This window comes from Cibotium barometz, chromosome 10 (genome assembly GCF_041138505.1).
Source record: "Cibotium barometz isolate CiBa-2024 chromosome 10, ASM4113850v1, whole genome shotgun sequence".
Classification (NCBI taxonomy): Eukaryota; Viridiplantae; Streptophyta; class Polypodiopsida; order Cyatheales; family Cibotiaceae; genus Cibotium; species Cibotium barometz.
Window position 1 is genome coordinate 40,720,224 of NC_141055.1, and position 26,657 is coordinate 40,746,880.

The 26,657-nt window shown below is 42.0% G+C and overlaps 1 protein-coding gene across 2 annotated transcripts in view; it reads right to left on the bottom strand.

Annotated features, from left to right (window-relative positions):
- Nucleotides 1-1,449: 1,449 nt before the first annotated feature.
- The window catches only part of LOC147634902 (casein kinase II subunit beta-1-like), a 25,621-nt gene continuing 413 nt past the window's right edge, over nucleotides 1,450-26,657 (bottom strand). The window contains exons 2-6 of one of the 2 annotated variants that reach the window (XM_086804138.1): nucleotides 26,195-26,513; nucleotides 4,144-4,365; nucleotides 2,333-2,442; nucleotides 2,089-2,254; nucleotides 1,450-1,920 (exon numbers count right to left, since the gene is read on the bottom strand). In XM_086804138.1, the coding sequence (XP_086660264.1) occupies nucleotides 1,784-1,920; nucleotides 2,089-2,254; nucleotides 2,333-2,442; nucleotides 4,144-4,365; nucleotides 26,195-26,411 (852 nt within the window). In that variant the 5' untranslated portion in view covers nucleotides 26,412-26,513 and the 3' untranslated portion in view covers nucleotides 1,450-1,783. Of the gene's footprint in view, nucleotides 1,921-2,088; nucleotides 2,255-2,332; nucleotides 2,443-4,143; nucleotides 4,366-26,194; nucleotides 26,557-26,657 lie in introns of both variants that reach the window. The other variant, XM_086804137.1, reaches the window with a different exon arrangement.

A 26,657-nucleotide genomic window follows, 5' to 3' on the forward strand; every position in this document is an offset into this window, starting at 1 on the left:
TTATCTTTTGCAAGTTTTTGTCCTTGGAGAAGATTTAATCAAGCTTGCACTTTCTACGGTGCATTTTTTAAAGCTTAAGTACCACATTCTCATCACTTTAAGTTTGTTTTTTGTGCCATCATCTTTGATTACATTTCTATCCATTTCATCGTTTCATAACCTCTTTAATCCCTCGGGTTGTCCTTGTGGTTTAGCACCATGAGCAATTCATACTCTTTGACCATTTCTTAATTCAGATCTATATTTTTATGTATTTACTTTCTTCACATTGTCTGCTGCTATTAAATCAAGAGACATGATATAGATCTTGAAACTCACTTTAACATTTCTCTTACGTCAACCTCATAATCATTTAGAGATGATGTTCCAAACACCTCATAAAACACACTCAACACATGAAATGAGACCCTCTTATCCCAGCTACACCTCATACAGAACGGTTACAGTGCAGTAATTTAAATCAAATACACATGTATGTGTAAATTTGCTTCCCAAACATTAATTTTGAAAACCTTTTTTTTTCACCATAGTACAACTACTTATAACCCCGCTTTCTTTCTGCCTCACAATATGTCAGTAAAAAATGAACCCAGCGTGTTGCACCATAGGTTGCATGGCCATAAAATGGGTGAGTATGATTTAGTTGGGTGAGAATACACGAGGTTGCAACCTGATAACGAAGTTACTGAAATGGCACAATATCATGTATACTAGGTAGCTCACTTTCTCCTTGAAGCCAAGCTCAACGTGATATTGCCTTGTGACAAATATGGTTTTTCCCAAACAAGACAACCAACACTTTTCAAAGTTGTTCTCAACGTAATAGCTGGGATACAAAGTCAGGAATGACCCCTCCCAAATGAGAACAATGTTGGGACCTTGCCAATGCTGGGTTTTGACTAGGAACCTGCTTCCCTACTCGCCCCTATTGAGTCAATCCATTCATATCATGAATTTCAAGGGGACACAGATTGGATTCTTCTTAACATGCAGGTAATGCAGGGGACTTTTTTGTGATATTAGGTAGGTAGGAGTGGTAAGAAAAAGGGACTCATGTCACGCATTCACATCAGATAGCTTTTGAGATTTATTTCTAGAATCCAAGTAGCTTCATAAAAATCCAAAATCCGTGTGTTTCTTGCCTTGGCACAGGGGGGAGCACATGAGACTTTACAGATATCCAAAGTAGAATGGAACTGCCAAAACACCAACTCAGACTAAACTTTAGCTACTTAAATTTTAAGTTTAAGAAACTTACATTTATTTTTGTGTTTTGGGGAGAGATTTAGTTATAGGGCGCTCCCAGCAGTAGATGGGGGAGGCTTCAGACTCCAGCCGATATGCAGCTCTCATGGGAAGAAACCTCACAAAACTTCTAAGTCCTAGGATTGTTAAACTTAATGCCAAAGTGCCAAATCAGCAGTCCAACTCCTTTCCTAAAAACCAGGGTTTTACGTAATCAACAGCTAACTAGAATACCTTCCCAAGCAGGCTAGTTACTTTTTCAATTAAGCACACAGTTGTACAATTTCAGATGCTCAATGTTTGCAAGTCTTTGAATCCAGGAAAACAATGAAGCCATTTAAAAATCTGCACCTTAAAACCGTACGACTGTAACGGCTTTTTCATACATTCTCAATGGTCGAGGTGGTAGTAGTAGGTGATTCCAAGGACATAACTGTTTTAAGTTGGCCAGCTTCCAGCTGAGAAAGTGTTCCATAACCATTGTGGGCTCAGCGCTAACCGATTCTCATTAGTCCATCGTATGGCATGCAACATGATTCTACTTTGCACTTTTGTGAATTTTAAAGCCAAAAATCCTCGGCACGTAGGCCACCGTCGCCTTCACTGGCTTCATGTATGGATACGTCATCAAAAAGAGATGAGGAAAAGTCGTCCCAAAGTAAGCTCCATCAATGTCTATGTTTTGGTCAGGTATTACCAAAAGCCTCATCTAAACTCTCAGATTTTATGATTGGACTTCTGGATAAATTCCACTCACTTGAAATTAAGCAAATAACCAAGGATACTGCCTTAAATTATGCAGATTAGATTAAATTAAGAAAGCAAATCATCACATAAGGATACTGCCTTGGTACTTTGATCTCGGGTAGTAAGCATCCTCACACTTCGGGCAGTAAATCTTCACAGTGGTGGTGCGAGGAATATCAGATTGACCAACAGGTAAGCAGGGCTGGCCAGAGCAATATACTCTTGGACATCTACCAAAATCCATGTTTTTGTATTTTTCCAACTGCAAGGCTCCCAAAAAGAACGGTTGTTCAAAGTGTATACATAACAGCACTTCCTAGTTACATATATGTGGCCTTACCATTGCATTCATGCCTTTGCTTGTAAGAATGTATCGGACATGAATTAGCCCATACAACATTTCCGCGGCAGATTCCACCATTTCATTTTGCTCGTCAGTCAGCATGTCAACTGGAAAACAGAAAAAAAAGCCACCCTCAACATTAGCACACTATATCGTCAAATGAAAAATAAACTCCGTTTCTTTCCACATGTGAGGGCCCAACTCTACCACCTTTCCAGACCACTTTCTACCTAGTCAGCTAGTTCCTCTTGCTCAACCAGCCAGTGCATCCATTGCTCAATGTCACACTACTTGGACTTAGTAAAGTGTGAGCTCTTGATTTGAGCGCCTTCTATCCTCATGCTCAACCAGCTGGTGCCTCAATTGCTGCATGTTGTATTACTTGGCATTTAGTTAAGTGCCAGCTCTTGAACTGGACACCTTCCATCCTCTTTTGACTTGTGTCCACGTTTGCTTCATTTCATCATAGATGGGATAACCACGGCCATTGAACCAAAGAGAGGTTTGGTATACTATATGTCAGCAAAGACAGTAGTACAGACTCAATCATACCTATGTAAAGTGCACCAGCATGTAGTAAATCTTTGGCTTCAAACTCCTCATAGAACTGAACACTTCAATTTTTGCCCTGATGCCAATGTGCATGTGAAGCAGCTGCACTCGATTGATAAATCACAAACGCAATCGTGATACAAAGAGATTAAAGCATAGCCTATCAATCCTTAACTTCCAAGCATTGAGCTCAGCTCTTACTTTGAGATCTATTAAGTTCCAGTCACAAAATGAGATGAGAAAAGTTTCTTTCTGTAGGAGGAACCCATGGGTAGGTTTTCTTACTTGCACGTCAACCTACAACTTGTTTTTTCAACTTTCACCTTTAAAAAAACCCTTAGGCTCATCCATGTTGCCCAATCTCTGTGGTTAGCCATGCAATTCTAAATAACATCTTTCTAGCACAGCTTTTCATTTCATAAACAGCTGCTGCTTTCTTTGACTCCAAGCTTTCAGATTCTGAGGTAAGGCTTTGATAACTGTTCTCTCTATGCTTTAATAGCTGGCTCATGGTGGCAAAAACTTCCACATGTTTGAAAATTTATTGTATTTTTCAAAACCTCAATCCATCTCTTGTATCATATACAGGGCTTAACTCAGAAGCCTTATAGAGAAACTTGAATTATTTTGGTGCTTCTAGCTTTATTTCGTGGTCACGCGAAAAAGGGTCAATAGATTTGATACAGTAGGCTTGTTCCATTCAAAGCCTCTACCCATAGGCAAATCATAGTTGCCATACGTTTCTTGAAAGTTTGAAACACGTTTTTCAAACAGGTACTAAATGTTTTTTAATTTTCTGAAAAAAGTTCTTCAAACATTTCATAACGAGATTCACAAGACCTTAAAAATACAGACTACATACTCTAAAACGTTTGAGTGTTGCATGCACTCTTGGCACTGGAGTCTGGGCAGCTGGCCCAAGAAAAACTACAGATTCACGAGTCATTATCCAGATTTCACATTCCAATAAAACATAAAACTACAATCACCAAACCCAAAGAAAATAAAACAATCTCGAGAGAAGCTTAAGTGTTAGCATCATCCTCATAATACTCCACAACAAAAAAATTAAAAAAAAATTGTTTGAAAAAAAACAACTGTTAAAAAAACTCCAAAAAACATTTCGCACAAGTTGGAAACATTTGGAACGCATTTTTTAGCAAACTATTAGCCAAACAGATTCAATAGCCATTCAGCATTAAGAACTCCTACGTAAGACCAACCGGTCATAAAGAAAAAAGCAACAAAACTCTCACCGTTGGGAGACTCTGCATCCAAAATGAGATCCAGTGCATACTCATAATAAGGCACTTGACTGCTCAAGCCACTTAAATTGAAGTCATCTTGGATGTACTCATCATCCACCTCACAAAAGAACTCGTTTCCTCTCAAGCCACAAAACCAAGATATCCACGAAGTGTCATCTCCATCTGAACCACTAACATCTGATTCTTCACTGTCTGTCTCCGAGTCTTCTCCTGCATAGGCACAAAAATTAAATCTTAAAAAGTTTGCAGCTCATTGCCACTAAAATACACTGAGATTGCATTGATCATGTTGACCATAGAATTACAGTGATAAGAATACACAGGAACTTTTCCATTCTGTAGGACTATTTTACCTACACATCTACACTATTCCATTTATATTAATAAATGCTTCTGAATGAAGCTCCTCATGTGCCAAAAGTAGTCCTGGGTAGGCTTGCTCTTCTTGCATCTAAAAAACACTGCTGCCATTTCTATGAGCAGCTACTGCCACTGTAACACACCCCACTATGGGCTGCCCAAGACAGCCATGTGGGCAGCAGACAGGCCACACAGCTAAAGGCCGAGAGTAGGACACTGGGAAGTTGGACATCAGAAGTCAGGAGCCTAAGCAGTAAACAGTACATGGTTGTGGGCCAAGAGATTGAACCCTAAAAATAAGCCCAATGGGCTGTTTGTAATAGAAATATAGTAGTAGTTGTACGTTATTCTTATGTGATTGTGTTTCCATTAAGTCTTCCATTGTATTCATGGTTGTTAGAGGCGTCAAAGGCGTTTGGTACGAGGTGGGTATGGTACGCGCCTCGAAAGACTCATATTTTTTAGAGATGTTAGAGGGGTCTATTATATATATATATATATATATATATATATATATATAGTGATAGATAGATATATAGTGAAAGTTGAGAGAGAGAGAGACAGAGAGAGAGAGAGATTAGAGTGTATGTATGAGCCTTGAGGGAGGGAGAGAAAGGGTGTGTATGAGACTGTAGACTTCAAATTGATGTTTCCATGTATTCTATCCATTTGTGATTCAAAGACTGTAGACTTCAAATTGATGTTTCCATGTATTCTATCCATTTAGTGTTATTTTTACATACTTTATACAGTATATATTTGAAATTTTATACATGCAAAAACCTGTAGGTAGGAAACTTTGGGCTGATTTTACGAAACACGTTTGAAACTTTTAGGAAACCCATTTCAAACAACCCCCTAACTACTATGTTTGTACTGATGATGTTAAGTGTGGTGGGCTGAAGACGATGATGAGCCAGTAGCTGATGGGCGTGATGATAAGCAACCACGTCAACTGTAGGTTATGTTACGACATCGGTAGCTACAGTCTCCCCGACAATAGGATAGAGGCAGCAACGGCATATCTGTAGGTGATGGGTGGCAGGCAATAGCGGGACAAAGGTGTCAGAGGCGAGCGGTAGCTCTACAACAAGCGACAATGACAGTTGATGGCGTTGTTTGAACTGCTGCACAACGGCAATTGTACAATCAGTGGTGTTGGTGGCGTTGACGTGAGAAGGTAGCATCACTAATGAGGAACAAGTTGAAACCCTTAAAAATAACAAGAAAAAAGGGGAAAAACATGGGAAGAATGCAGGTGACCAACCCACAACCAAGGGCCATAAAAGGGATCAGATATGGGAAAATACATGGGCAGCATATGGAGATAAATATGCTGACAGCATTCAGCACCAATGTATCATGTATACACCACAGAAAAATGGTGCATCGGAACTTGCAATGACAAGGAACCTATTTCCGTTGAGGAAGCACAAGAGGATCATAATTGGATGCACACCATGCAACAAGAATATGATTTCATTTTGAAAAATGGCATTTGGGATTTAGTTGACTTGCCTTTTGGGGGAAAGAAGGCTATTGGTACACACTAGATCTATAAGATTAAGAGACAATCTGATGGTAGCATTAATCACAGCAAAGCCAGAATTTTCAAAAGTGCTATGCACAGTAGAAGGGCATAGATTATGATGAGACCTTTGCTCCCACCTCTCGTATGACCACCATCAAGTGCATCATTGCTATGATGCCTATGGCAACACATCATGGATGGAATGTGCATCAATTGAACATTAAAACCGCCTTCTTGAACAGTGATTCACATGGAAAGGTATATGTATCTTAGCCTTGTGGTTTTGTTCAAAAGGGTCAAGAAAACAAAGTGTGTAAGTTATGAAAGGCTTTGTATGGCCTTAACTAGGCTCCCAAAGCCTAGTACGAGAAATAGTCAAATGGGTATTGTATCACTCCCACAAAGCATCTTCTATGTCAAAAAGACGAAAGAGGATTTGTTGGTCATCGTCTTGTACCTTGATGACATGCTACTCAAAAGCCCGAATGTTGATCAAATTTCAATCTGTAAGGCTATAAATTACAAACTTCTTTTGAGATGACAAATTTGAGTCCGTCGCATTACTATTTGGGGATTCATATCTTATGTTGTGGTGATGGGATAGTCATGATGCAATTAAAGTACAGACAAACTGCCTAAATGGTTTAATCTTGTGGATTGTATATATATACACCTAGATGAATCCAAGAACACGCCCAAATTCACCTTTTAGGAACGTGCATGTTATATACTCATGGTAGTCGAACCCACAAGACTATATAACTATCAACTCATTATACATAGTATGGACTAGATACTACGACATCCCCACTAACGTCATCAGTGCCCAATAGTGGGTGTAGAACTCTGTATCAAGATATGCTCTCACACGCACTCCAAACACACACACATATAAGAGCATATATTCACACAAAGCCCTTCGTACCGAGTTTCTGTCAAACGTATGTCCACAGGTTAGGTATAGACAGGTGCCAAGTTTAGCACTCATGATTCTGGAGTGTTTTTTGATTAGACACTATATCACCATGTTGTTGGATGCTTGATCTACCTATGCAACACAAGGCCAGACATTCAAAATGAAGTCTCCCAATTGAGTAGATTTATGCAATGAAGCATTGACACGTTGTCAAGCGGGTTTTTCACTACTTACAGGGCACCCAACTCCTTAGATTGTTCTATCCCAAGGTGGTGAGTCGCAACTGCATGCCTTTAGTGATTCGAATTGGACAAGATCTTACAACACGAGTGTCCGCTTGTCTCTTTCTTGGTGGTTCATGCATATGATGGCTCAGAAAGAAACAATCAACATTGGCTACATCTAGCTATGAGGCTAAGTACAAAGCAACATTTACAGCTACCATTGAGTGTGTATGGCTCGAACGCCTTTTGGCAGATCTTAATGTTGGACATCAATCCTCTACTCCTATCTACACTTAACTCTCAGAGTACATTTCCAGTTGCAAGGAACGTAGTGTTTCATGCTCAAATCATGCATGAAGCACATTGAGGTGCATTATCATTATGTCATGGGGAGGCTCCACGCATGTCAAATCCCCACCGGGTCTCCTCGTGATCGTTCCTGGTACTAGACTCGAAACCTGCAAACAAACAAACAACAAGGGGAGTGCAGGCCTGACTCACCTCCCAACCATGACAGCCGTGGGCAAGCCCACAGTCTTGGCTGTCCCCACCGAGCCACAAGCTGAGCTAACTAGGTTGACGTACCGACCAATCTCCTCCTCGTGACGTCCCATACCGCCACGAAGCTACCCTCACGGGCCTTGAGATTGCTGCCGACCTCGGCTGCGTAAAGCAGGTGCACGTTTGCACTAGATCCATGCTCCAAGACCATAGAGCTCTCACAAACTCGCGAGACTCTCTATATCACAATAACTAACCTTGGCCACCCTTTTATAGGCTCTTGGCTTGGGTGTCCGCCCGTTAGTATTTCCCTAACTCAGCTCGTCAATCAGCCTGCCTAGTTCCAAGCTTCCCCAAGCCTCGAAACTAGTCTTGCATGCGTATAGCACACGGTAGACACACACTGTGCACATGACATACTCCCCTTCCTCTAAGAGCTCACTCCTGAGCTCACTAAAAAGCCAGGGTAATCTCTCTGAAGAGTAGTCAATGTCTCCCATGTAGCGTCCTCCTCAACGCGATCCTTCCACTTGATCTTGTATTCCGTGATAAGCGTATTACGCAATCTTCGTTCACGAAATCCAAGAATCTTTTCAGGTTCGTGCGGAACAAATGTCATGTCCTGAACATCTATAATTTCTTGAGGAGTAACTAACTGATCTGTTCCACCCAGTACTTCCTTAAGTCTACTGACATGAAATACAGGATGAACTTTCACATGAAATCCAATTCATGTGCAACTGAACCAATCCGTCGTGTAACACGAAATGGTCCACAGTATCTAGGGGATAATTTCGGAGATCTACCTGCCCGTAAAGTCTCGGAATCTTTCGGAACTCGCAAATACACTATCGTTCCTTCAGAGAACTCTCTAGGTGAACGATGTCTATTAGAATAAAACCTGTCTCGGTCTTGAGCACTTCTAATAGATTTCTTTGCAACTTGTAACATTTCCTGCATATCTTGCAAAAAATTACGTGCTGCATCATGCTGAAGTCTTGAGAATCCTACTGTAACAGGTGATCTAGGTTGAAAACCATACATAAGCATGAAAGGACTAAACCCTGTACTCGTATGCTTAGTACTGTTATATACAAATTCTAACATAGGAAGATAATCCTCCCATGAACTCTTGTCTTTTGGATACATATGCCCGAAGCATATCCTCCAAAATCTGATTCACTCTTTCAGTTTGGCCATCAGATTGAGGATGATCAGAGGAACTCAAATTTAAAGTTGTTTCCAACTTCTCAAAAACAAGTTTCCAAAAATCACTCGTAAACTTAGAGTCCCTATCACTGACTATGTCCTGCGGTAACCCGTACAGTCTAAACAATTGCTCGATAAACTGGCGAGCTAATTACGTAGCTGTAATAGTCTTCCGGGTTGGTAAAAATCTAGCCATTTTTGTCAAGCGATCTACCACAACCCAAATAGAATCGTGGCCTTGATGTGTTCTTGGCAATCCGGTAATAAAATCCATGGAAATACTTTTCCATTTATTACCTGGGATTTGCAAAGGATGCAACAACCCAACCTGTCTAAAGCGTTCAGCTTTATTTGCCTGACAAATTTAACACTTGAGAACATAATCTTCTACATATCCTTTCATCTTCGGCCAATAAAAAGCGTGTTTCACTAACGATAGTGTCCTGTGTACCCCAGGGTGTCCAGCAGAAGGAGCGTCGTGACACTCCTTAAGAATCTTAGACCTAATGTTCGAGATCTGTGGTACACAAATTTTGTCATTACGGAATAGCAAACCATTCCGAATCATCCACTGGCCTCCTGCAGCCTGAATAGTAGACTGCTTAGTCATCGAGTCTTGGTCAATCAATGAGCTCCCGTCCTGGATCTTCTGCCAAAATGGACCAAAATAACTATCAGTCTTGCAAAGCCCTCTCAATGACTGAAATAAGTCAGTAGAAATCTCGGTGAACGACAAAGTATTCACCTCTCTAATTCGACTAAGCGCATCTGCAATACTATTCATGGACCCTTTCCGATAACGGATCTCAAAATCAAAATCTTGCATTAACTCTGCCCAACAAGCTTTCCTTCCTCTCAAATCATCCGCATCACACACATACTTGATTGACTGATGATCAGTCAATACCACAAACTTGGAGCCTTATAAATAATGTCTCCAAACCTTGAGAGCATGAATCACAGCATAAAGCTCCTTCTCAAGGGTTGGCCAACGAGTTGAGTGTCGTCTAGCTTTTTACTTTCAAAAGCAACCGGTCTACCATCTTGAAATAAAGCAACCCCAATAGCATAGTCATTGGCATCAGTTTCAAGAACATAAGGCCGACTAGGATCACGCAATGCTAAGATAGGTGCTTCCTTGACTTTATCTTTCAAAAGTCTGAAGGCCATATCCAGATCGTTATTCCAAGTGATAGGCTGATTGGACTTACGTCCACGACCTTTCAATAAGTCGATCATCGGTAGTGTGAGCTCAGAGTACTCCCGTACAGATTTCCGAAGAAAAACAACAAAACCGAGAAAAGAACGAAATTGTTTCACTGTTCGCGGTATAGGCCAGTCCAAAACCTTCTGAACTTGGTCATAGTCAATGCTCAATCCATCTCTAGTGATCTTGTGTCCCAAGTAAATGATGTCGGTCATAAAGAACTCACATTTACTTAACTTAGTATATAGTCGATTCTGTCTCAAAATAGATAAGACAATCGTGAGGTGTTTGACATGATCCTCAAGAGTACGACTATATAACAAAATATCGTCCAGGAACACCACCACAAAGTTCCCCAAATGTTCACGAAAAAGATCGTTCATCATTTGCTGGAAAGTGGTTGGAGCATTGGTTAACCCAAAAGGTAATACGAGAAACTCGTAATGGCCATACCTAGTCCGAAAGGCGGTTCTTTCGACATGCCTTTCATGAATACGTATCTGGTGATAGCCAGTACGTAAATCTATCTTCGTGAAATATTTCGCTCCTGCTAACCGGTCAATCAGGTCATCTGATCTAGGAAGAGGATAACGGTTCTTAATGGTCAACTTGTTCAATCTCTTTTAATCTATACACATTCTCCAAGTATTGTCCTTCTTTCTCCTAAGCTACACAGGTGCACCCCAAGGTGATTTACTTGGACGGATCTGGCCCATCCTCAAATAATCTTTGAGTTGTTTAGCCAACTCATCTTCCTCAGCTTGGCTCATCCTATAAGGTGGAATACTCATAGGATGAGCACCAGGGATCAAGTCAATACGATGATCTACTGCCCGTTCAGGTGGTAAACCCGATGGCAGTTCCTTAGGAAATACATCTTGAAACGAATCAAGTATCTTCTGTAATTCTTTGCTTTCAAACACACTCAATTCATTTACATCCATGAAAGGGATGAGAAAAGAAGAAAGTGGAATCAATACACAATGGAAAGCGATATTCAAAAAAGAATTCATTATATTTCCAAAATCAATTGTATTTACAAGAGGTCCCTGAGAGGGATGAATACAATCACCTAAAATACTATACTTGGTGTCCCTATGCTGAAAAGAAAAAATATGACTAGACCAATCTATCTGGACTTCAAGAGTCTTAAACCACTCAATCCCTAATAACAAGTCTACATTTTCCAGATGCATGACATAGCATTCCAGAGTGTCTTTGTAGTCCTGAATCTGGATTGAAAGCATCTCCACCTTGCGATCCCAAACTTGCCTTCCCGCAGGTAGGCGTACCTCATAAGTATGGTCGCTGAATGTCGTATCAAGACTCAATTTCTGCACAAGTTTGTAGTTAACAAAGTTATGCGAACTGCCAGGGTCTAAAAGAATGTGAATCTTTTGGTCATTCACTTCTCCATAAACTCGGAGAAGATCATGCATGCCAAATACCTTAGAATTGAACAAACAATCAGAACAAGTACTAGGGCGAGAAAGTACAGTAATTGACTTACCTGGTTAGCTGCCTTTGGTTTGGGTCCTGCGTTTGACTTGGTACCCTTTTGCTTCGGGCACTCGTTACGCATGTGTCCTTTTTCTTCGCAGATAAACAACGTCCTTCCTTCTTGAGCTTTAAAGCCCTAAGGAGTCGTTTCTTCTTGGCTGGTGTCGAACTTGTATTCTTCGAAGGTTGGTCCGAAGACTTGCCTTCAGTCGTGTTAGCCATAGGTGCGGAGAACTTTCTCTTATGCTTGTTCCCCTGTTCGGTAACGGGTTTCGATTTGGAAGAGACCATCGTATCATCATAGATACGAGCTGAATGAATGGCCTCGTCCAAAGTTTTACATTTGTTATTTTTAACCTGTAAACGGTACGAGTCTGGTAAACCAGCTACGAAAAACCCCAACAGAGTAGTGGGATCCATCTTTGTAGCTTTCATCTGCAAGTCACGAAACTTCTGGAGGTAGACCTCATAAGTGAGGTGCTGCGAGGTCATGGTCAAAGCTGAAAACCGGGCAACAACATCATAGTCATCCTCTTTCTTGAGGAATTCTTTCTTGAAAACGTCTTCGAATTGTGCCCAAGTCGTTGGCTTAGGGTTGAGTTCCTTCCACCAAAGCAAAGCTTTGCCGGACAGGAAACCTGCTGCTAACTGGATCTTCTTTCCGTCATCATATGGATGAAACTGAACGTGAACTTGCCACTTGTGTAGCCACGTGTCCACGATCTCCTTGGTTCGCTGCTTTTGCTCGCCCCCGAACGGTTCCGGAGTAATGTTGGGGCCTAAAGCTGAAGCCAAAGTATCCATACCCGAGAAAGTAGAGAGGGTAGTGGTCAATAGAGCGATGGAGTTCTGCAAAGCTTGCATCTGGGCTGCGATTTGTGCCTGACGTTCCGTCGAAGAAGCTTCGAGAGCTACTTTGAACTCTTGGAAATCTGATTTTGACACAAAATCGTCAAAAAGATCGGCATCGGTACCTTTCGTAGCCGGCAAGCCTTCGCGTTCCACAAGGGGCTCCAACTCTGATTCTTGGGTCGACATCGTGAAGAGGCTATGTGGAGAGAAAATTCGATCTTTGCACAATGAAAGTGCGAGCGAACTTGAGAGCTTGAGAGCTTGAAAACTTGAGAGATGTGTGGCAAGAAGCCCACTTGAGGGGGTTTATCAAGGTTTCCCAAAAGCCAAAAATCTCCAAAGCTAGGCTTAGCTTTTGCTTTGCTTTTGTGTTTTTTTTTCTTTCTTGAATATATATATATATATATATATATGGATATATATATTCTTTTTTCTTTTTTAAAAAAAAATAAACACCTTTAAAATTTGGAGAGGGGGGGTTTCTTTAATCTATAAAAATTAAACTTTAAAAAAAACGAAAGCAGATAAAATAACGTGCTTTCCTCGCTTTTTTTTCTTTCCCCCCTAGATTAGTGCCGTCGACGAGCTGCTGATGTCATCTGTCGCCATCGCCAACTGCTACCGGCGCCTGTGCGACCTGCGCCAGCCTCGCGTAGGCCTGCCGTGAGGCTGCGTGGGCTTGGGCGGCTGCCTTGCCTGGCCTGGGCACCAGCCCGCCTGGCCTAGCCTAGGCGCCTACGTGGCTTGGCTGCCTGGCCGCCTGGCGTAGACCTGGACTCGCCTGGCTACGCAGGCCTACTGGCCGCCTGCAAATAGAGCCTTAGACGCCTGCCAGCACGGCTGCCCTCGCACGCTGACTGCCAGCTTTATCGACTGCACAGACTCGACTACCAATCGCCTGCTCACCAGCGTTCGACCAGCATGCCACAACCGCTTCTCTCTCTCTCTCTCTCTCTCTCTCTCTCTCTCTCTCTCTCTCTCTCTCACGTTCAACGAAAGCAACGTGCTTTTTTATGATTTCTCTTCCTGCAGTTTATGCGACTGCACCCACAACTCTCTCTCTTCTTTGCAAAGCAATCAACCCTTACTACACTACCATCTCCCATCAACATGGATCTCTTTGATGAAGAAAAAACACATACTATTCTGAAATCTGCAGTATGCACAGAAAAAACAGCAAGTTTTTTAACACATACCGTTCTTCGACCTCTTCTTCTCTACCTACCGACTTGCTTCTTCACGAGGTATGCTCTAATACCACTGTCAAATCCCCACCGGGTCTCCTCGTGATCGTTTCTGGTACTAGACTCGAAACCTGCAAACAAACAAACAACAAGGGGAGTGCAGGCCTGACTCACGTCCCAACCATGACAGCCGTGGGCAAGCCCACAGTCTTGGCTGTCCCCACCGAGCCACAAGCTGAGCTAACTAGGTTGACGTACCGACCAATCTCCTCCTCGTGACGTCCCATACCGCCACGAAGCTACCCTCACGGGCCTTGAGATTGCTGCCGGCCTCGGCTCCGTAAAGCAAGTGCACGTTTGCACTAGATCCAAGCTCCAAGACCATAGAGCTCTCACAAACTCGCGAGACTCTCTATATCACAATAACTAACCTTGGCCACCCTTTTATAGGCTCTTGGCCGGTCATCGGGCGTCCACACTTGGCCGGCCGGCCGCCCGTCCTTGGGTATCCGCCCGTTAGTATTTCCCTAACTCAGCTCGTAAATCAGCCTGCCTAGTTCGAAGCTTCCCCAAGCCTCGAAACTAGTCTTGCATGCATATAGCACACGGTAGACACACACTGTGCACATGACAACACAGGAGAGATCAGCTTGGTTTACATATCTACACATGACAATGTGGTAGATCTATTCATGAAGGCTCTTCCTCGTGAAAAGCTTAAAGCTTTCTGCAAAGCTCTAAGCTTATTCCTTTTGGGGATTGATCTTCCAAATTCCTGCACATATTCACAACATCACTCCATGGTGGCTTGCAAAACAGCTATGTCATGGGTAGGGGTGTGACAACTCTAGGACTAGCCAAGACACTTTTTCTCTCTTTAGGAGGTTTTTTCTAACCTGCATGTGAACACTCTCTAACACTTATCATTTGGGATGTACTTATCCTTTGTAACTCGCACCACTCATTCTACTTATCATTTGGGGTGTACTTATCCTTTGTAACTCGTACCACTCATTCTACTTCGTAATCATCGTCAAGTTGTGTGCCTCTCTCACTCTGTTTGAGCTCTATTGTTGCTAATCTTCAAATTCTAAAATCCTACTCAAAGCATCAACAATCTAATTCTGATTTCCTTCCTTATATTTAATTTTCTTATCAAAATCTTGTATCAACTCAATCCACCTTGTCTTCCTTTCTTAAACTCAAGCTGGTCACATACATACTCGATCGATTCATGGTCGATCAAAACTATAAATCTAGAGCCATATAAATAGTCTCCATATCTTCAAAGCATATATCACAACATAAAACTCTTTCTCCTAAGTAGGTTTCTGCACCTGGGCATCATAGAGCTTCTTTGTAACTATTTGATCCTCCTAGCTCTATTTCACATGATGAAATCCATGCCCGGACACCAAACACGTGGAAGAAGACATGGAGACAGGGTCCATAAGGTTTGATTAAGAAAAAGCACCATTCCTGGTCAAAAAAGCAAGAAAAAGTAAAAAGTCAAACAAGGTTAACCACGAGCCAAGGGCACCATTGGAAAGAGGAGACTAAGCCGAACCAAAAAGCTAAAAGACGCTTTCTCAAAAAGCAGCTCTAAGGCCTTAAAGCTAGAAAAGCAAAGCACCAAAAGTTGAGTAATATTTTATTAATAAAAGTAAAAAGAGTAAAAGCAAAGGCAAAAAGGAAAAAGCAAAGCATAAAAAGGCAAAGCAAAAGCATGAAGGCTTTTTGATAAAAAGCAAGGCTTCCCCAAGTATAAAAGAAGCATGAGCGTGGGGAAAGCCTTACTTTTTGCCATCTTCATTGAAACGTATACTTGGGGAAGCCTTGCTTTTTTGCCAAAAAGCCTTCATTGACAAGGCTGTAGGAGTTGTGGAGATTACTCAAGGGATGAGGGAGTGATTCTTGGACTCGGATTTGGATTGGGACTAGAACTTGGATTGGAACTTGGACACGGATTTGGATTGGAACTAAAACTTGGATTTGGATCTTGAATTAGATATAGACTTGGATATTGGATTGGATATGAAGCTTGGACATGGAACATAGAGCTTGAACATGGAGTTTGGACATGGAACTTGAACATGGAACGTGGACATGGAGTTTGGACATAGAGCTTGGACATGGAACATAGACCTTAGACATGGAGCTTGGATTTTGGACTTGGATCTAGATTTAGATGTGGAACTAGAACTTAGATTCATTGGACTTGGTTTCATTGGATTTGGATATCGGATCTGGTACTAGCCCAGTAAGAGATATACTTGTGGGTCATCCCCGTGGTGTGCTCGGCATCAGAGATCTTGTGCCTTGACATCGACTTGGATATTCTACATGAGCATATCTATTGGTTTTGTATTCATTGATTGTATTGATCCTGGCCAGCGTGCACGTGGATTGTTCCTGTAAAATTTCTTGAAAGCGACAAGGGCGTGTTCCCCGCTCAATGTGGTGTACTATGCAAGATCCCTATTCCCTTCTCTCTCTCTATATATCTCTATCTCTTGGACATGAGGTTGAGTCTATCACGGCACGCCCCACTATGCTTACATTCTTGCTCTCAAAAGTAAGAGGTTTACGCTCTTAGAACAAGGCTTCAAAAAGCCTCATCTAGCTTTTCATTCCAATCAATAGAACTTTTAGACTTGCGTCCACATCCTCTGAGAAGGTTTGTAAATAGGAAAGTTAGCTTAGTATAGTATAGCATTGACTTCCTAAGAAAAATAGTGAATCCCAAAAAAAGAACAAAGTTGTTTAACAATTTCTAATATCTTTTGTATACGCTCATCCCCAGTGCTCCTACTATCCAATCCGATGTCCCAAGTAAAGTGGTTCTTTCTACACAACACACAGATTTTTGCATATGGCTTCTCACACTCGAACCTATTCGTACCGTACGGTATTGTACGGTACGATATTTTTTTTCTCCCCTCCCCTCCTCCAAACCTTGAGAAAAAAAAATTCAAATGCTTTTTTTTTAAAAAAACTGCTCAACAAAGATCCCTAATGCTTGCAATACTTCACAACTTTCGTGTCCACTCAGTATTCCATATGGGGTTGCCGAGAGACCTAAAAAATCTGGCAAGGTAGACTGGTAGTGTACACTTGATTGGTAGGATGAGAGAATCTTGCTGCATCTCTTGGAGATCCCTGGTATACGTAGGCTAGATAGTCAGATCCTCAAGTTATGTACGAGGAAGAAGATTTGGACAAGGCCATTTTGATCTACAGAAGAGTCCCTAAACCTATCACCCTAGATGCACTGCCCGTATTTGTGCAAGGACGGTCCCTTAGTCATAAACGTTACACTGGGAGACCTTTGGTATCGCATTACCCATGCAAGCTCTTTTTTGGAGACAATTGGGAAATCCAACTGGGAGAGACACATCTCCATGTTCTAGTTCCTCAAGCACTATAGACTCCTCCCCCCCCCAACCTTTCCTCACATTCAAGCTTGAAGCTCCATAGTTTGTAAGTGTTTAAAAAAAACCGTATTTTATCGTACGATATCCCAAAATTTTATATCGTACCAAAAATTCTCGTACAGTATCGTATCGTATTTTCATACCGTGACAACTTGGGTGTGAGAATATCTTGTGTACATCCTGAGGTATCAGTCTCACGTGATGGTAGTCGCTTTTAAGATTTATGCGACTAAAGCATGATAAACCATCCAATTTATCCAAGATAGCATCAATCCTTAATATGGAAAACCGATTCTTAATGATTATCTTATTAACTACCCTGTAAAATGAATCGCCTTTCTTTTGGACAAGAACATGTAAACAAAATGATGAAGACCTCAATCGCACTAAGCCCTTCTCCACAATAGTTCAGTGACGAAGGCTCGCGTCGAGGATTGCAGTGGCACTCCGAGTGATGTAGAGCACTGCGAACACAGGGCTGCTGTTGAATGGGTGCTAAGCAAGGCCTGCGAAAACGCAAGACTATGTAAAACATAGGGTGCTGCACACACGCAAGCCAAGATGGTGTGGATGCAAAGTGCTGCTCTTGAATGCTGGATGGCAAAGGAGCAGGCCACGCTGAACAGGTGAAGCATGGGCAAAGTGCTGATGCTATGTGAGGCTAGATGCTCAATGATGATATGCGTTGAAGCTTGATGATGTGGGTAGAGCGCCGATACTGAATGCTCGATGGCGAAGAAGTAGGCCGCCCTGATGATGAAGATGATTGCATGGGAAAGGAGCGACAACGTGGACCTTATATAGTGCTGGCTCCTCAAAAAGCCAGGCCGGCTGGCATTGTCCGCCAACCTGGCCGACCTGGAGAAAAGGCCTTTGAAAGGTTAATATAGAGGGCCTTCTTGGGCCCTTTTGGGCCGTCGTTTTGGACCTGTTTTGTCACACCCCCCCTGTCAAGCCAAAAAGGGACCATGAGAGAAGAAGAAAATGGTAAGTGGATGAAGAGGAACATGATGAAGTATTTGGCATTAGGTAGATTAGATGTTGCAAGTGTAGATCATTCGTTCTTCTCTTCGTCTTTTGTAGAGTCTTTTGAGTTTGGACTCGTACTAGATCAATGCCACAATGCAAGGGGTTTTCACATGCATGAACGCCCATGTGGGTTTTTGTTCACACATGCGCCCCAAACACAAAAAACAAAATGAGATGCAAAGGGTCTGCAGGATGATAAATGCTATGCATAGGGTTTTCAGATGAGGAGCGCCCTCACGGGGTTTTCACTTACTCGCACGTCCTTTACAACAATGATAGATAACTGGTGAGGATGGTCCCTCTCAAGATACTAAGGATGATAGTGGAGGACCAATGCCAATCCACTCGCGCAAATGCTTGAGGATGGGCCAATTGACGGACTTTGTAAGAATGTCGACATGGTTGTCCGCCGTAGGAATGTTCTGGAGCTTGACGATACCAAGCTCAACCTGTTCTTTGGTAAAGTGAAAATGAACACCAACATGCTTGGTACGGTGAGAAAAAATAGGATTGCCGACAAGGGCAATCACACTCTGACTGTCGACGTAAATGATAGTAGCGGTGTCCATGGAAAAGTGCATCTCCTCAAGTAGCCGATGGAAATACATAGCCTTAATGGTGGCATCACAGAGGGCCAATACTCGACCTCAATTGAAGAACTTGCAATGGTGTCTTGCTTCTTGCTAGACCAAGAGAAAGGGCCACATCTAAGTGAGTACAAATAACCATGTGAGCGCCAAGAATCAATATCATCGGCCCAGTCGGAGTCCGTATAACCACACGCAAGGTGAACCCGTAGTTGTAGTGAAGTCCAAACAAATAGGTACCCGCTGGATAGCGAGCAACCCTCATCGGTGAACTCCAATGTGGCTCCTTCGAAGCATTGAAACACTGATGTGCAATAGGAAATGTCAAGTCTAGAGTTAGTGAGCCATTTGAGTTGACGAACCACTTGGCGGTAGGCCCGCTCTTCATGTGGCGGTGAGTCCGCCTCCTTTGTAAGTTTGATGGTTGGTTCCAGTGGGGTGGCCCCACAAGGATAGCACCATCAAGAAAATAGAAAGCAATTAGTTGAAGATGGTACTTTTAATGTGACACAAAGATACCATCAAGATGCTAGACCACCTCCATGCCAAGGAAGCACGAGAGAAGACCAAAGTCAATCATCTCAAACATTTGTCTCAACTGTGCCATGATATCAACCACTTTGGCTTGATTTGAACTAGATATGATGAGATCATCAACATACAACACAAGGTAGTATACCATCCCCTAATCTATATGGATATAGATATTGGGATCACAGTGAAATGGTTGAAACCCTTGGTTGCGTAGAAATTTGTCGATGCGATGATACCGCACTCGAGGGACTTGCTTAAGCCCGTAAAGAGCTTTATGCAGGTGGAAGACTTTGTCCTCATGCCCGAGGAGCGAAAAACCCAAAGGCTGGTCTACATCGAGAATGCCATTTAGGAAGACACTCTTGACATCCATTTGCTAGACCAGCCAGTTGTGGTGTGCGGCCAGATTGAGTAAGAGACGGATGGTCATCATTCGAGCTATGGGTGCGAAGGTCTCGTCGAAGTCAATGCCTTCTTTTTGGCAAAAACCTTGCACAACAAGTTGGGCTTCGTACTTGTCCAAAGTACGATCGGCTTTAAATTTGTGCGAAATATCCATTTGGTTCCAATGACCTTCTTATGACGAGGTCGGTCCACAAGCCATGTGTCATTATGGTCAATGCTTTCAAGTTCTTGTTCCATAGCCTGTTTCTAGGCTGGCTGTTTGGTTGCCTCTTTCCATGATGTTGGCTCATCATGCACCACTCACTCTGCTGAAAACACAGAGACAAATGAGGCACGAGGATTGAGCTTGGTGAACCGACGAGTACTGTCCAAGGGGTATCGTTGGGAAGCATGCTTGAATCCCGCATGGTATGTTGGTACCAGCAAGATAAAGGATCCCTGGGTGACTTTCGGGAGGAGGAAGGCTCCAAAAGAGGTGGAGTGCGATCAGCCGATTGGATTCATGTGGCACAATCGGAGATTCTTGTTCGGGTGGTATGGGCAACAAAAGACGAAGTAAGTCGCGCTCATCAAATACAATGTCTCGATGAACGAAGACTTTGTTCGATCTTGGATCAAAGACTTTGTAGGCCTTTGATTCAAAAGAGTAGCCCACACTCACTCCTTGGCTCAAGCTTGCCTCTCGTGTCATTCGAAGTGTGTAAGCATGACACCCAAAGACACAAAGATAGGAAACACTAGGTTTATCGCCATAAAATGACTCAAACGAGGTCCTGTGAGGAGATTCTTGTTCGGGTGGTATGGGCAACAGATGTCACCATTTGGTCCCTTCACCAATCTTGATCAGTGTTTCACACGCTGAATGCAGCCAAGGTGCATGTGAAGCCGTTGACTTATAAGCAGCCCTAATGAATAAAGTCCCATACTGCTCATGTTCTGTAGCCATCTTTCAGGCCAAACTTTGCCAATAAATACTTCAACTTTCTTCTGTGGAAAAAAGCCGTTCGCACCTTGGAAGTTGGCTCTATTCCGTGTGTGAAACATCAATGAAGACTAATGAAGGGACCGAATGGTGACAACGAAAGGCGAAGTAAGTCCCACTCATCAAAGACAATGTCTCAACGAACGAAGACTTTATTCGATCTTGAATCAAAGGCTTTGTAAGCCTTTGATTCAGAAGAGTAGCCCACAAAAATGAGCAACTCACTCCTTGGCTCAAGCTTGCCCCGTGTCATTCGGAGTGTGTGTAAGCACAACACCCAAAGACACGAAGATGGAAAACAGTAGGTTTCTCATCATAAAATGCCTCAAACAAAGTCCTGTGAGGAACGACGACTCTAGTGCAACGGTTTAGAAGGTACACCGCACTGTTGACCGACTTTGACCAAAGGCATTCAAGCAACTTTGCTGCAAAGAGCATGGAGCATGTCATATCCATAACGGCACAGTTCTTGCGCTCGACCATTGCATTTTGTGAGGGGGAGTTAGTGAAGGTGAGTTGGCATTGAATCCCCTGCTCTTGCAAGAACTCAACGAGCTTATGGAAGATAAACTCACCACCATCGTCGCTACGAGCAATCTCAATCGAGACACCCATTTGGTTAGTGACTAACCGAACCCACATGGTAAAGTATTGGAAAGCATCTGATTTATGCTTTAGGAAATACACCCAAATGTACCTCGAATAGTCATCTACAATCAACATGCAGTAGAGTGACCCGTTCAAGGAGAGGATTGGGTATTGCCCACTCAAGTCAAAGTGAATCAACTTGAGGATACCCTGAGCACGAGCCTTCTGTAGTGAAGAGCATGTACCACTTCAACTGGCAAGCATGGACCTATATGGTACAAAGGAGCAGCTCTCGTCAGAATTTTTCTCGAAGTTGGATTTTGATATGACAAAGATTATAGCCTTCTGTAGTGAAGAGCATGTACCACTTCAACTGGCAATCATGGACCTATATGGTACAAAGGAGCAACTCTCGTCAGAATTTTTCTCGAAGTTGGCACTTGCTTTGAACACACTAAACTCACAATATGAATATATTCTTGTGTGTTTTGTTGATTTCATCACCATTGGAATGCTTATCGAAGGGATCTCTAGCCAGTCAACAAAGGTGCACTATGAATTTGGCGTGATCCACACACAAAAAGATGATGCCTCGACATCTGGAACAGTTGAGATTGCAACTGTTATTCTTTTCATCAGCCAAGGTTGACAAGTTTGAGGCCATTGATAAGGTTCTCACAAAAAATGTATTCATCTCAGGCTCTAGTGGCCAAAATAGAGAATTCATCAACAAAGGCTTTATTGACGATCTCATCACAGGGTTTTGTCCTGAACACAGCTATGTTGTAGAGATATATTGTGGTGGAGTTGTGCTAGAGGAGAGCTTACTACGGTGTACGATGCTACTTACCCATTTGACATGGCTAGCAGACATCCTTGGTTAGTTTGAGACGAGGTATGCCTTCAACCAATTGGTCCTTAGACAACTCATAGAGGATGTCATAGAGCAAGTGACCATAGCGATAGTGCCATAGTCGTTCAGTGTCCGAAAGAGTTTTGGTCACAAAGAGCACAAACCCGATGAAACTCAAAACCCTTGAAAGATGACTCGAATAGAAAACTAGACATCCGATATAAGCCATCTTTTTGTGCTTGACCTTGCGCAACAACGACACCGATAGTGTCATCAATCACCTCAACAATTCGATTGTTGAGATAAACTCCACGATCGAGTTGGGTCAACTGGAATACAAAAAGTAAGTTGAGACCCAAGTTAGAAACTAGACAGACATTGTCCAAGGTTGCCTAGTTGGGACCTATGGTAGTGTCAAATAATACGATGCCAACAGCTTTGATAGACATCTGTAAGCCTAGTGGAGTGTAGCGAGACAAACTCAACGATGTGTCCAAGAGATAAAGATATATAGAGAGAGAGAAAGAGAGAGAAGGAAATAGAAATCTTGCACATTACACCACAATAAGCGAGAAACAGACCTTGCTCCCTTCAAAAATATATTCACGAACAATCCACGGGCAAGCTAGTCAAGATCAATGCAATCAATGAATACAAAACAAATAGATATGCCGATATAGGATATCCAAGTCGATGTCGATGTCTATGTCTAAACACGAGATCTCTAATGCCGAGCACACGACGAGAATGACCCTCAAATATCTCTCACCGAGCTAGTATCAGATCTAATATCCAAATCCAAATCCAATGAATCCAAGTCTAAATCCAATGAATCCAAATCCAAGTCCAAGTCCAAGTCCAAGTTCTAGTCCAAGTTCCAATTCCAATCCAAGTTCTAGTCCAATCCAATGATCAAATCCAAGCTCTAGTTCCAATCCAATGATCAAGTCCAAGTTCTAGTTCCAATCCAATGATTAAGTCCAAGTCTAAATCCAAGTATCACTCGCTCATCCCATGAGTAATCTCCACAATTCCTCCAGCCTTGTCGATGAAGAAAGCCATGGAAATGCTCTTTCTCGCAAGAAAATTGATATAAAACTTGTTTTAATGGTTTTCAGGCGATAAAAACCTCCAAAAAGTAATTTTTAGAATTTTTGAAGCAATTTTAAAATTTTTAAAATTATTAGGATGTTTGAAAGTCCGTACAGTCATACGAAAAGGTGATGACATGGCACAACAGTTAATGGAGGCACTCTGAATCAGCAAACATCAATGAAAAATTTCATGATTTGATTCATGATCGAGTAGATGATGATGAAGAAGATAATCTCCATGCTTCAACGAAGATGGCAATGCGATGAAGAGGTTCTTTTTCAACTTGATGCTCAAGAGAGGCTCATGCTTCTTTTATACTTAGGAAAGCCTTGCTTTTTGCCAAAAAGTGTTCCTTTTGCCTTTTACTTTGCTTTTTGGCCCTGGAGCTACTTTTTGAAAAAGCAACTTTTAGCTTTTTGCTTCGGCTTGGCTCACGACCGACCATGTTTGACTTTTTGCTTTTTTCATGCTTTTTAACTAAGAATGGTGCTTTTTTTTAATCAAATCTTATAAACCCTGTCTCCATGTCTTCTTCCACATGTCTGGTGTCCGCACATGGGTTTCATCATGTGAAATAGAGCTATGAGGACCAAATAGTTACATTCCCTCCCTCTTATATCGCAATTGCCCTCAACTGTAGACTGCAAGTGTTCCAAACACATCCATATGTTCCATGTGTTCCAAGTACATCATATATCTCCATATGTTTCAAGATACTAGCCCCATCCGGTGAGCTTGTGCATCTAGTCTTTCCCCATATTTGTGGTGTCATTTGCTCATCTAGCAACATCTCAATGTCTTTTTTTCTTTGACCGATGTCCTTGTTCTTGATGGTACATCTTCATGGACTGTCACATGTGTTAGATATAATAAATGCATGCTTACCTTCTACAAAAACTAGACAAAAGCTAGTCAACAAACAAGTATGCATCATTCGCGTCTACTGGATACTGGCCTAGTTTGGAGCCCAACAGACTATCACATGTCATAAATCCAAGCATTGTCCACACACCAAAAACAGCACACAAAGTCAAAGAAATTCAAACATAATTATACAATGTACAAGTACCGATCCTCTTGTTCATGGATTGTCATGTCTGATTTCATCGAAAATCGTGCTAAGCTATATGGCTCACTCATTCTTTCATTTCCTCTAGATGCTTACGTAAGCTACTCTTAGATCAAAAATCAAGAAAACCTATACAAGTTGAATTGGCAAGTGAGAAGATTCTTTTCACTCACCTTGAGACAGATCGTATTCAGTTCAATCTAGATGAGAATTTAACTGACTGTCAGTTTAGAGTTATACCTTTGGGAGTTTTCGACGGGATCCTTGGAATGGATTGGCTCCACAAAAATCAAGCTGACATTCACTGTCATAATGGAACCATTTCCTTCCGTGACCTTCACGGAAACAAAGTTCAAGGAACTGGAATTTCAGGATCCCCAAGTCTGCAGTTAGTAAAGGCTTCTAAGTTACTAAAAGGACCCTGACAATTGCAATCAATGAAGCATACAACTTAGAAGTACGCCTCAAACTACTTGGCAAAAATAATATTCCATGGGATAGGCATTCATTCCCATAACATCTTATGGAAGAAGCAAATGAAGCCATAGATCAAGATAAATAGCTAAGTTTGCAAAGATTGACAAACCAGATTTCCATCCATAATACCTCTAACTACAAGTGCAGACCTAGGAAGTCACAAAATATCTTTAAGTAAATATAATTTGTCAACTCTTTCAATTCACTATCCCACAAAGATTTCTCTTGTCCACCCTTTGGCATGAACATACATGCATTAGAAGCACCCCCCTTCACTTTCTCCACTTGCACTCATTGTGCATTCGACAACCACAATCTTCGTGTGAGGAATCTCCACCTACACCTATGGCACCTCACAAGTTCCCTTACTATTCAAGATCCAATGCCAAGAGCGCATAACAAAAAGAAATTGCTCAACACGACATCAACAACCTTAAACAATGTGGTGAGCACAAGTCATAGAAGGGCACATCGAACCATCAAAAGCTGCATATTCTTGAAGGTAAGTGTATCCCAAAACAATAAGAGTATCCAACAAGTCTTTCTCCTAAACTGTACACCTCAACGAAATACCCCCATAAGTACGTAAAATGTATTTTTGGGATAAATTTTGTTATAGTTAATTTTAATTAAGAGAAAAACCAAAACAAGCCATTCTGTACTCCAGTGTTACGCTAAGAATAGAATTATGGAAGAAAAGTAAAAAGAAAAGGGTAGTGGAATTGTGGCTGCAAACCTGCACTAGTGATGTGTTCACGAAGCCCAACATAGAAACTTCAAACAGCATTGCCCACAAAAAATGAAATAGAATGCAAAGCCCATTCAAATATAAGTTGTAAAAACTGTTAATAAGCGAGAAATTATTTGCACCGTGAGAAACATCGGAACAAGCATACACACTTTCACTGTACCTATAGCTAGCATAGTGGTAACCTCAGAAGACACTATGCAGTTGCCACTGCATAACCTGGCTTGTCAGACTATCTCGGATTATGGGTGGGCTAGATATCAACTTGTGATTTTATATGGATAAGCTCTCCAGAGTTATAGATTAATGTCCTTGGACAATGTATTGTGAGGAGATTTGCAATGAGTTAGAGCTTTGATTTACATTTGTCATTGTGTTGCAAGAAGTTTATCAATACTTTCCCTGATCCAATGTGAGGCCATTGATTTGCTTTGATCCTCCCTACCTCCCAGATTTGTTACATGGTATCAGAATTGCCTACGGCTAGGGTCAAGGCCAAAAAAGTAGCAAGATTAGTGTTATTTTTTCGGTTGCTTTTCACCCCATTAGCATGGTTTTTTCTCTTTTGCAAAATCGAGAGATGAGAGAAAGAAAGCACCAACATTTAATGTAGCTGCATGCTTTTTCCTCTCTGAGCTTCATAGCAACTCGCTAACAGTAGTACAGAAAAAAGTAGACTCCTACATGTGCTATAACCAGGAAAGATAGTGACAAAAGTATTGTTATCAGACAAGCAACCAGCAATGGCACTCACCATCATCTGGATACTTGGTCTTTTCAAATCCAGGCCTTGTCTCAGCAGAGCCTACACGTCGACCTGTCGATGTGGAAGCCATGGACATCCGCTCTTTCTCCCTCGCAAACCCTTTGGATGTAGATGGAGATGTCCTCTCAATCGAATCCTCAACACGCTTCTTGCTTTCAATGGATTCACGGCTTCCACCACGGGCTTCTCCTCTGTCTTTAGACATAGCACCAGGTTGCTGCTCAACCAGGAACTTCAGAAAGATACCTTCTTCAGTTCAAGGAGAGAGATATCTGCAACGTGAGCCTTCTGTTTCTGCTGGTCCTTGCTGCAACATTAAAGCCCGCCTTCATGAGAAAACAAAAGGGATCCTGTGCAGAAGACAGAAACGAGGGTGAGACACCTCGTTAAAAAACAGGTTTTAAGGATGAAAGCTCCCCAAAAAAAAAAAAAAAAAAAGCTGAACAGGTGA